Here is an 11,649-nt window from a genome sequence, read left to right on the forward strand (position 1 = left end):
CTCGGCCGGCGCTGCCGCCGCTCCGCCGGTCCCTCCCCGACAGCGGGGACACTGCGGGGGGACAGCGGGACACGGTGATGGGACAGGGGGACACGGTGGGGACACGGTGGGGACACGGTGGGGACACCGGGCAGGGCCCGCAGGTGAGCGGGCAGGAGCCGGTGGCCCCCGTTGGAGGTGACACGGGGGTCCCGTGATGCGGGGAGCGGAACCGGGGCCGTTTCACGGGGCGGGGCGGGCAGGGCCCGGCCGGGGGTCCCGGGCAGGGGGAGGGCAGGAAGCGGCCGGGGGTCCCGGGCAGGAAGCGGGAGGGGGTCCCGGGCAGGAAACGGGAGGGGGGTCCCGGGCAGGGGGAGGGGAGGAGGCAGGGGGGGGTCCCGGGCAGGAAACGGGAGGGGGTCGCGGCCGGGCGGGGAAGGGGCGGAGGGAGGGGGCGGGAGGGGCCGGGAGCGGGTCCAGGAGCGAGCAGGGACCGGCAGGGAGCGGCAGGACCGCGGCCATGGCGGGTTTGCCCCTCGCCCCGCTGCTGCTCCTGCTCCTCCTCCTGGGCCCCCCGGCGCCCCCCGCCCGCGCCGCGCCCCCCCAGCCCGGCCGGCCCCGCTCCACCGGGCTGGGCACGGCCAGCGGGACCCCCAAAACCAGCGGGGTGTCCCCCAGAAACCGCAGCACCACGGGAACCCCCAAAACCAAGGGCATGGCCGGAGGACCCCCTAAAAGCAGCGAGACGCCCCCCTGGAAAGGCAGCACGACCGTGCCCCCCGCGAAGGGCAGCACGGAGAGACCCCCGAAGGGAAGCACGGCCGGACCCCCGAAGGGAAGCACGGCCGGACCCCCGAAGGGAAGCACGGAGAGACCCCCGAAGGGAAGCACGGAGAGACCCCCGAAGGGAAGCACGGAGGGACCCCCGAAGGGAAGCACGGCCGGACCCCCGAAGGGAAGCACGGCCGGACCCCCGAAGGGCAGCGCGGCCCCGCCGCTCCCCCCCAGCCCCGGCCCCCCCCGGCTGCGGGACCCCGCGGGCACAGGTAGGAGCGGGGAGAGGCTCGGTGGGTAAAGGGGGGGTTCCATGGGGGGGTTTTGGGGTGCCGGGGGCTGGAGGGGTTCCCTGACACCCCCGTGTCCCCCCCGGCAGCCGCAGCGCCCACGGGGGCGGTGCTGAGGAAGACGGTGGTGAGGAAGAAGAAGGTGCTGAGGAAGAAGAAGGTGCTGAGGAAGAAGCCGGAGGCTCCGGAGGCTCCGCAGGAACCGCGTACGTGCGCTGGGGGAGGGTGGCCCGGGCACCTGGGGGTACCTGGGGGTACCTGGGGGAACTTGGGGGCATCTGGGGGAACTTGGGGGTACTTGGGGGGCACTTGGGAGGTACCTGGGGGCACCTGGGGGTACCTGGGAGGTATCTGAGGGTACCTGGGGATACTTGGGGAGCACCTGAGGGGTACCTGGGGGGTACCTGGGGGCATCTGAGGGTACCTGGGGATACTTGGGGAGCACCTGAGGGGTACCTGGGGGGTACCTGGGGGTACCTGAGGGCATCTGAGGGTACCTAGGGGGCACTGGGGGGCACCTGGAGGTACCTTGGGGAACTTGGGGGGAACCTGGGGGAACCTAAGGGGAACCTGGAGGTACTGGGGGCACCTGGGGGTACCTGGGGGGCACCTGGGGGGCACCTGGGGGTACCTGGGGAGCACCGGGGTGCATCTGGGGGTACCTGGGGGCACCTGGGGGTACCTGGGGGGCACCTGGGGGTACCTGGAGGGCACCTGGGGGGCACCTGGGGGTACCTGGGGGCACCTGGAAGTACCTGGTGGTACCTGGGGAGCACCGGGGTGCATCTGAGGGTACCTGGGGGCACCTGGAGGTACCTTGGGGAACTTGGGGGGAACCTGGGGGAACCTAAGGGGAACCTGGGGGCACCTGGGGGGTACCTGGGGGTACCTGGGGACACCTGGGGGTGTCTGGGGGGTCCCGGTGTGAGCCCCGGGTGTCCCCTGGGTGTCCCCAGCGTGTCCCCCCCTGGGGCTGGAGTCCCTGCGGGTGCTGGACTCGCAGCTCCGGGCGTCCAGCCACAAACGGCTCGGGCTGGGAGCTCACCGCGCCCGCCTCAACATCCAGGTACTGCGGGGGTTAATTGGGCTGGGTTAATTGGGCTGGGTTAATTGGGTTGGGTTAATTGTGCTGGGTTAATTGGGTTGGGTTAATTGTGCTGGGTTAATTGGGTTGGGTTAATTGGGTTGGGTTAATTGGGTTGGGTTAATTGGGCTGGGTTAATTGTGTTTGGTTCATGGGGTTGGGTTAATTGGGTTGGGTTAATTGGGTTGGGTTAATTGGGTTGGGTTAATTGTGTTTGGGTTAATTGTGCTGGGTTAATTGTGCTGGGTTAATTGTGTTTGGTTAATTGTGCTGGGCTAATTGTGTTGGGTTAATTGGGTTGGGTTAATTGGGTTGGGTTAATTGGGTTGGGTTAATTGGGTTGGGTTAACTGTGTTTGGGTTAATTGTGCTGGGTTAATTGGGTTGGGTTAATTGTGCTGGGTTAATTGTGTTGGGTTCATTGGGTTGGGTTAATTGGGTTGGGTTAATTGGGTTGGGTTAATTGTGCTGGGTTAATTGTGTTTGGGTTAATTGGGTTGGGTTAATTGGGTTGGGTTAATTGTGTTTGGGTTAATTGGGTTGGGTTAATTGTGTTGGGTTAATTGTGTTTGGGTTAATTGGGTTGGGTTAATTGTGTTGGGGTAAATTGGGTTGGATTAATTGGGTTGGGTTAATTGTGCTGGGTTCATTGGGTTGGGTTAATTGTGTTTGGTTAATTGTGCTGGGTTAATTGGGTTGGGTTAATTGGGTTGGGTTAATTGGGTTGGGGCTAATTGTGTTTGGGTTAATTTGGTTTGGGTTAATTGTGTTTGGGTTAATTGTGCTGGTTTAATTGTGTTTGGTTAATTGTGTTTGGTCAATTGTATTGGGTTAATTATGTTTGGGTTAATTGTTTTGGGGTTAGTTGTGTTTGGGTTAATTGTGTTTGTGTTAATTGTGTTGGGTTAATTGTGTTTGGTCAATTGTATTGGGTTAATTGTGTTTGGGTTAATTGTATTGGGTTAATTGTGTTTGGTCAATTGTATTGGGTTAATTGTGTTTGGGTTAATTGTGCTGGGTTAATTTGGTTTGGGTTAATTGTGCTGGGTTAATTCTGTTTGGTTAATTGTGATTGGGTTAATTGTGTTTGGGTTAATTGTTTTGGGGTTAGTTGTGTTTGGGTTAATTGTGTTTGGATTAACTGTTGGTGGTTAATTGTGTTGGGGTTAATTTTGTTTCAGCTAATTGTGTTGGGGATTAATTGTGTTTGGGTTAATTATGGCAGGGTTAACTGTGTTTGGGTTAATCGTGTTGGGGTTAATTGTATCACATTAACTGTGTTTGGGTTAATTGTGTTTGGTTAATCGTGTTGGGTTAATTGTGTCAGGGTTAATTGTGTTTGGGTTAATTGGGTTGGGGGTTAATTGTATTTGGTTTATTGTGTTGGGCGTTAATTGTGTTGGGGTTAATTATGGCAGGGTTCACTGTGTTTGGGTTCACTGTGTTTGGGTTCACTGTGTCGGGTTAATTAGTGCTGGGTTAATTAGGACAGACGAGTTAATTATTCCCCCGTCAGTCGGGTCTGTCGGACGGCGATCCCTTCGACGGCGGTTGGTGCGCGGCGCGCGCGGACACGGAGCAGTGGCTGCAGGTGGACGCGGGCGGCCCCACGCGCTTCACCGGCATCGTCACCCAGGGGCTCAACTCCATCTGGACGTGAGGGGGACCTGGGGACACCTGGGGACACCTGGGGACACCTGGGGACATCTGGGGACATCTGGGGACATCTGGGGACAGGCTGGGGACATCTGGGGACACCTGGGGACAGGCTGGGGACAGCTGGGGACACCTGGGGACACCTGGGGACATCTGGGGACAGCTGGGGACAGCTGGGGACATCTGGGGACAGGCTGGGGACAGCTGGGGACAGCTGGGGACAGCTGGGGACACCTGGGGACAGCTGGGGACACCTGGGGACAGCTGGGGACATCTGGGGACAGGCTGGGGACAGCTGGGGACACCTGGGGACAGCTGGGGACACCTGGGGACAGCTGGGGACAGCTGGGGACACCTGGGGACACCTGGGGACACCTGGGGACAGCTGGGGACACCTGGGGACACCTGGGGACAGCTGGGGACATCTGGGGACAGCTGGGGACAGGCTGGGGACAGCTGGGGACATTTGGGGACCCCCCGAGCCCGCCCCGCTCTCTGTGCCCCGCAGCTACCAGGGGGTGACGTCCTACAAGGTGCAGGTCAGCAACGACTCGCACACCTGGAGGCCGAGCCTCAACGGCAGCCAGGAGGCGGTGGGTGATCAACTGGGGGCGTTAATTAGCTTAATTAGGTTAATTGGGTACCGTGCCCATCCTGCCGGTACCGTGCCCATCCTGCCGGTACCGTGCCCATTCCTGCCGGTACCGTGCCCGTTCCAGCCGGTACCGTGCCCATCCTGCCGGTACCGTGCCCGTTCCAGCCGGTACCGTGCCCATCCTGCCGGTACCGTGCCCGTTCCAGCCGGTACCGTGCCCATTCCAGCCGGTACCGTGCCCGTTCCAGCCGGTACCGTGCCCATTCCAGCCGGTACCGTGCCCATCCAGCCGGTACCGTGCCCGTTCCAGTCGGTACCGTGCCCATTCCTGCCGGTACCGTGCCCATCCAGCCGGTACCGTGCCCATCCAGCCGGTACCGTGCCCATCCAGCCGGTACCGTGCCCGTTCCAGCCGGTACCGTGCCCATCCAGCCGGTACCGTGCCCGTTCCAGCCGGTACCGTGCCCGTTCCAGCCGGTACCGTGCCCATTCCAGCCGGTACCGTGCCCATTCCTGCTGGTACCGTGCCCATCCCAGTCGGTACCGTGCCCATCCCAGCCGGTACCGTGCCCATCCTGCTGGTACCGTGCCCATCCCAGCCGGTACCGTGCCCATTCCTGCCGGTACCATGCTCATTCCAGCCGGTACCGTGCCCGTCCCAGCCGGTACCGTGCCCATTCCACCAGTACCGTGCCCATCCTGCCGGTACCGTGCCCGTTCCAGTCGGTACCGTGCCCATCCTGCCGGTACCGTGCCCGGGCTCCACCGGTACCGTGCCCATCCAGCCAGTACCGTGCCCATCCAGCCGGTACCGTGCCCATTCCAGCCGGTACCGTGCCCGGGCTCCACCGGTACCGTGCCCATTCCTGTCGGTACCGTGCCCGGGCTCCACCGGTACCGTGCCCAGGCCCCGCTGCTCCCGGCCCGGCCGCTCCGGGTGCCCGCAGCGCTTCCTCCCGGCACAAAGGGGGCTCGTGCCACCCTGGGCACCTGCCAGCCCCCCTGGCACGGGGGGACACGCGGGGCACCGGGGGCTTTGGGGGGTCCCTGTGCCAGGGCTGGGTTTGGGGTCTCTGTGCTCAGTGGGTTTGGGGTCTCTGTGCTCAGTGGGTTTGGGGTCTCTGTGATCAGTGGGTTTGGGGTCCCTGTGCCAGGGCTGTGACAGGTTTGGGGTCTCTGTGATCAGCGGATTTGGGGTCTCTGTGATCAGTGGGTTTGGGGTCTCTGTGATCAGCGGATTTGGGGTCTCTGTGATCAGCGGATTTGGGGTCTCTGTGCTCAGTGGATTTGGGGTCTCTGTGATCAGTGGGTTTGGGGTCTCTGTGATCAGCGGATTTGGGGTCTCTGTGCTCAGTGGATTTGGGGTCTCTGTGATCAGTGGGTTTGGGGTCTCTGTGATCAGCGGATTTGGGGTCTCTGTGATCAGCGGATTTGGGGTCTCTGTGATCAGTGGGTTTGGGGTCTCTGTGCTCAGTGGGTTTGGGGTCTCTGTGCTCAGTGGGTTTGGGGTCTCTGTGATCAGTGGGTTTGGGGTCTCTGTGATCAGTGGGTTTGGGGTCCCTGTGCCAGGGCTGTGACAGGTTTGGGGTCTCTGTGCTCAGTGGGTTTGGGGTCTCTGTGATCAGTGGGTTTGGGGTCTCTGTGATCAGTGGGTTTGGGGTCTCTGTGATCAGCGGATTTGGGGTCTCTGTGCTCAGTGGGTTTGGGGTCTCTGTGATCAGCGGATTTGGGGTCTCTGTGATCAGTGGGTTTGGGGTCTCTGTGCTCAGTGGATTTGGGGTCTCTGTGATCAGTGGGTTTGGGGTCTCTGTGCTCAGTGGATTTGGGGTCTCTGTGATCAGTGGATTTGGGGTCCCTGTGCTGAGGGTGGATTTGGGGGTTCCTGTCCCATGGGCAGATTTGGGGTGCCTGTGTCAGCGCCGTGCTGGGACAGATTTGGGGTCCTCCTACCAGTGATGGATTTGGGGGTCCCCGTGTCAGGGCTGTATCAGGATCAGGTTTGGGGATCTCCGTCCCGGGGAGGATTTTGGGGTCCCGCTGCCTGACCCATGCCAGGAACAGATTTGGGGCTCCCTCTGCCCACCTGAGCTCCACCCCCGGCCCTGCTGCTCCTCCCTAAGGGCTGGAGGGGACCGGACCCCCTGACCCCCGGTGTCCCCCCCCGGTGTCCCCCGTGTCCCCCCTGACCCCGGTGTCCCCCGCAGGTGTTTCCCGGGAACAAAGACCCCGAGACGCCGGTGCTGAACCTGCTGCCGTCTCCCCTCGTGGGCCGATTCCTGCGCATCAACCCCCAGAGCTGGTTCCCCAACGGCACCATCTGCCTGCGGGCCGAGGTTCTGGGCTGTCCCGTGCCCGGTGGGTGTCCCCTGCGGCTGTCCCCAGCTGTCCCCTGCCCCTGGGGACCCTCTGGGTGTCCCCGGCTGTCCCGTGGGGACCCTCTGGGTGTCCCCAGCTGTCCCGTGGGGACCCTCTGGGTGTCCCCAGCTGTCCCGTGGGGACCCTCTGGGTGTCCCCCGGGCTGCCCCAGCAGCTCCTGCTGTGGCCGGTGTGACAGGCTGGGCCGTTCACTGTCCCTGACCGTGTTGTCCCCCCGTGTCCCTCGGTGTCTCCTCGATGTCCCCTCGATGTCCCCCCGTGTCCCCTCGATGTCCCCCCGGTGTTCCCCCGTGTCCCCTCGCTGTCCCCTCGCTGTCCCCTCGATGTCCCCCCGTGTCCCCGCAGACCCCAGCGATGCCCGCTCCTCGCAGCCCCCGCCCGAAGCTGAGCTGGATTTCCGCCACCACAACTACAAGGAGATGAAAAAGGTGCCACCTCCGTGTCCCTGCGAGGCGGGGGAGGGGGCTGTGCCACCTCAGGGTGTCCCCAAGGTGTCCCTGACGCTGTCGCCACCCGCAGCTGATGAGGAGGGTGAGCGAGGAGTGCCCCGACATCACCCGCGTGTACAGCATCGGGCAGAGCTCCCGCGGGCTGCGCCTGCTCGTCATGGAGATCTCGGACAACCCCGGGCAGCACGAGCTCGGTGGGTGGCGGAGGGGACAGCTGGGGACAGCTGGGGACAGCCGGGGTGGGACACTGGGGACAGCCGGGGTGGGACAGCCGGGGACAGCTGGGGACAGCCGGGGTGGGACACTGGGGACAGCCGGGGTGGGACAGCCGGGGACAGCCGGGGACAGCCGGGGTGGGACAGCGTGGCGTGGGGACAGTGTCCAGGGATGGCCGGGTTGGGAGGAGGGGACTGGGGATGGCCAGGGGTCACCAGGGACAGCCAGGCTGGTGCAGAGGGGTGGGGACAGTCACAGGGGTGGGGACAGTCACTGGGGCTGGGGACAGTCCCGGGAGTTGGGGACAGTCACAGGGGCTGGGGACAGTCACCAAGGATGCCCTGGCTGGCTCGGGGGGGGTGTCTGAGCCACCCAGCCTGGCACGGGATGGGGACAGAGCAGCTGGGGATGCCCAGGATGGAGTTGGGGACACGGGGATACCCAAACTGAGCGGGACAGGGACAGCCAGGGTGGGACAGGGACACCCGGGGTGGGGACAGGGACACAGGGACACCCAGGATGGGACAGGGACGCCCAGACTGGTGCAGGATGGGGACAGGGACACCCAGGATGGTGACAGGGACACAGGAACACCCAGACAGCTGCCATGAGGACAGCGACAGCCACCAAAACCCCTCCAGCCACATCTCCACACCCGACAGGAGAACCGGAATTCCGCTACGTGGCCGGGATGCACGGCAACGAGGTTCTGGGCCGGGAGCTCCTGCTGAACCTGATGGAATTCCTGTGCCGGGAATTCCGGCTGGGCAACCCCCGCGTGGTGCAGCTGGTGACGGACACGCGCATCCACCTGCTGCCCTCCATGAACCCCGACGGATACGAGACCGCCTACAAGCTGGTACAGTTGGCGTCACCCGGCGCGGTGCCGGTGTCACCCGGCGTGGTGTTGGCGTCACCCAGCGCGGCGTCGGTGTCACCTGGTGCGGCGTCGGTGTCACCTGGTGCGGCGTCGGTGTCACCCAGCGCGGTGCCGGTGTCACCCGGCGCTCACGGTGCCAAGTGTCACCCGGCGTGGTGTTGGTGTCACCCAGGGCGGTGTTGGCATCACCCAGCGCGGCGTCGGTGTCACCCAGCGCAGTGTTGGTGTCACCCGGCGCACGCGGTGCCGGTGTCACCGGGCGCGGTGTTGGTGTCACCCAGCGCGGTGTTGGTGTCACCCGGCGCTCGCGGTGCCGGTGTCACCCGGCGTGGTGTTGGTGTCACCCAGGGTGGTGTCGGTGTCACCCAGGGCGGTGTCGGTGTCACCCAGAGCTCGCGGTGCCGGTGTCACCCGGTGCTCATGGTGCCAGTGTCACCCGGCGCGGTGTTGGTCACCCAGTGCGGTGTTGGTGTCACCCGGCGCTCACGGTGCTGGTGTCACCCGGCGTGGTGTTGGTGTCACCCAGGGCGGTGCCGGTGTCACCCGGCGCTCGCGGTGCCGGCGTCACCCAGCGCGGCGTCGGTGTCACCTGGCGCGGCGTCGGTGTCACCCAGCGCGGTGTCGGTGTCACCCGGCACAGTGCCGGTGTCACCCGGCGCTCGCGGTGCCGGTGTCACCCGGCGCTCGCGGTGCTGGTGTCACCCGGCGCTCACGGTGCCGGTGTCACCCGGAGCTCGCGGTGCCAGTGTCACCCGGCGCTCACGGTGACGGCCGCGGTGCCGCCGGCAGGGCTCGGAGCTGGCGGGATGGGCCACGGGCCGCTGGACGTACGAGGGCATCGATCTCAACCACAACTTCGCCGATCTGAACACGGCGCTGTGGGACGCCGAGGACAACGATTTGGTGCCTCACCGGTTTCCCAATCATTACATTCCCATCCCGGAGTATTACACCTTCGCCAACGCCACGGTGAGGGGTCAAAAACGGCCAAAAAACCCAAAAATGGTCTGATCGTCCTGGGGTGGGGATGAGTGAGACCCCAAAACTGACCGGCCTATCACGGAGGTGCTGTGGTGGCCCGAAAGCCACCGGGGCTGTGTCGGTGTCACAGTGAACCCCCAAAACCACCCCAAAACCTTCCCATCGTGTGCCAGTGTCACAGTGAACCCTCAAAACCACCCCAAAACCACCCCAAAACCTTCCCATCCAGTGCCAGTGTCACAGTGAACCCCCAAAACCACCCCAAAACCTTCCCATCGTGTGCCAATGTCACAGTGAGACCCCAAAACTACCCCAAAACCTTCCCATCGTGTGCCAATGTCACAGTGAACCCCCAAAACCACCCCAAAACCACCCCAAAACCTTCCCATCGTGTGCCAATGTCACAGTGAACCCTCAAAACTACCCCAAAACCTTCCTATCGTGTGTCAGTGTCACAGCAAGACCCAAAACGACCCCAAAACCTTCCCATCCAGTGCCAGTGTCACAGTGAACCCCCAAAACCACCCCAAAACCTTCCCATCGTGTGCCAATGTCACAGTGAGACCCCAAAACTACCCCAAAACCACCCCAAAACCTTCCCATCGTGTGTCAGTGTCACAGCAAGACCCAAAACCACCCCAAAACCTTCCCATCGTGTGCCAATGTCACAGTGAACCCTCAAAACCACCCCAAAACCACCCCAAAACCTTCCCATCGTGTGTCAGTGTCACAGTGAGACCCCAAAACCACCTGATAGTCCCTCTGAAACCCCCCCAAACCCCTCAAAGTCTCCCCAAAACCCCCAAAGTCCCTCTGAAATCCCCCTAAAACCCCTCTGTAACCCCCCAAACCCCTCCCCTGTGTCCCCCCGTGTCCCTCCAAACCCCGCAGGTGGCCGCAGAGACGTGGGTGGTGATCTCGTGGATGCAGCGCTACCCAAAACCCCCCAAAGTTCCTCTGAAACCCCCCAAACCCCCTCAATGTTCCTCTGAAGCCCCCCAAAGTCCCTCTGAAGCCCCCCAAGCCCCTCCTCCGTGTCGCCCTCTCTGTCCCCCCGTGTCCCCACAGGTGTCGGCAGTGATGCGGGAGGTGATCACATGGATGCAGCAGTACCTGAAACCCCTCAATGACCCCCCAAACCCCCCAAAACCCCTCTGTAACCCCCCAAAACCCCCAAAACCCCTCTCTAACCCCCCAAAACCCCCAAAACCCCTCTCTAACCCCCCAAAACCCCTCTCTAACCCCCCAAAACCCCCAAAACCCCTCTGTAACCCCCAAAACCCCCCAAACCCCTCTGTCACCCCCCAAACCCCACCCCCGTGTCCCCCCAGGTTGCCGCGGAGACGCGGGCGGTGATCTCGTGGATGCAGCGCTACCCAAAGTCTCCCCAAACCCCCCCAAACACCTCTGTAACTCCCAAACCCCCCAAAACCCCTCTGTCACCCCCGAAACCCCTCTGTCACCCCCCAAACCCCTCTGTCACCCCCAAACCCCTCTGTCACCCCCAAACCCCTCTGTAACCCCCAAACCCCTCTGTAACCCCCAAACCCCTCTGTCACTCCCAAACCCCTCTGTAACCCCCCAAACCCCTCTGTCACCCCCCAAACCCCTCTGTAACCCCCCAAACCCCTCTGTAACCCCCCAAACCCCTCTGTCACCCCCCAAACCCCTCTGTAACCCCCCAAACCCCTCTGTCACCCCCCAAACCCCTCTGTCACCCCCCAAAACCCCTCTGTAACCCCCCAAACCCCTCTGTCACCCCCCAAACCCCTCTGTAACCCCCCAAACCCCTCTGTCACCCCCCAAACCCCTCTGTAACCCCCCAAACCCCTCTGTAACCCCCCAAACCCCTCTGTCACCCCCCAAACCCCTCTGTAACTCCCAAACCCCTCTGTAACTCCCAAACCCCTCTGTAACCCCCAAACCCCTCTGTCACCCCCAAACCCCTCTGTCACCCCCCAAACCCCTCTGTAACTCCCAAACCCCTCTGTCACCCCCAAACCCCTCTGTCACCCCCCAAACCCGTCTGTCACCCCCCAAACCCCTCTGTCACCCCCCAAACCCCTCTGTAACTCCCAAACCCCTCTGTAACTCCCAAACCCCTCTGTCACCCCCAAAACCCCTCTGTCACCCCCAAACCCCTCTGTAACTCCCAAACCCCCCAAACCCCTCTGTCACCCCCAAACCCCTCTGTCACCCCCAAACCCCTCTATCACCCCCCAAACCCCTCTGTCACCCCCAAACCCCTCTGTAACCCCCAAACCCGTCTGTCACCCCCCAAACCCGTCTGTCACCCCCCAAACCCCTCTGTCACCCCCCAAACCCCACCCCCGTGTCCCCCCAGGTTGCCGCGGAGACGCGGGCGGTGAT

The 11,649-nt window shown here is 63.0% G+C and overlaps 1 protein-coding gene across 1 annotated transcript in view; it reads left to right on the forward strand.

The window, feature by feature from the left end:
* The first annotated feature begins 499 nt into the window (after positions 1-499).
* Positions 500-11,649, forward strand: part of CPXM1 (carboxypeptidase X, M14 family member 1) — an 18,896-nt gene continuing 7,746 nt past the window's right edge. Inside the window, exons 1-10 of the mRNA XM_088056387.1 lie at positions 500-1,025; positions 1,133-1,249; positions 2,000-2,109; positions 3,643-3,782; positions 4,291-4,375; positions 6,582-6,732; positions 7,099-7,181; positions 7,273-7,396; positions 8,081-8,277; positions 9,088-9,267. Of these exons, the coding sequence (XP_087912513.1) occupies positions 500-1,025; positions 1,133-1,249; positions 2,000-2,109; positions 3,643-3,782; positions 4,291-4,375; positions 6,582-6,732; positions 7,099-7,181; positions 7,273-7,396; positions 8,081-8,277; positions 9,088-9,267 (1,713 nt within the window). The remainder of the gene's footprint in view (positions 1,026-1,132; positions 1,250-1,999; positions 2,110-3,642; positions 3,783-4,290; positions 4,376-6,581; positions 6,733-7,098; positions 7,182-7,272; positions 7,397-8,080; positions 8,278-9,087; positions 9,268-11,649) is intronic.

Source organism: Pseudopodoces humilis, chromosome 6 (assembly GCF_049639895.1).
Source record: "Pseudopodoces humilis isolate 2021_Gansu_Grassland_sample_001 chromosome 6, ASM4963989v1, whole genome shotgun sequence".
NCBI classification, from domain to species: Eukaryota; Metazoa; Chordata; class Aves; order Passeriformes; family Paridae; genus Pseudopodoces; species Pseudopodoces humilis.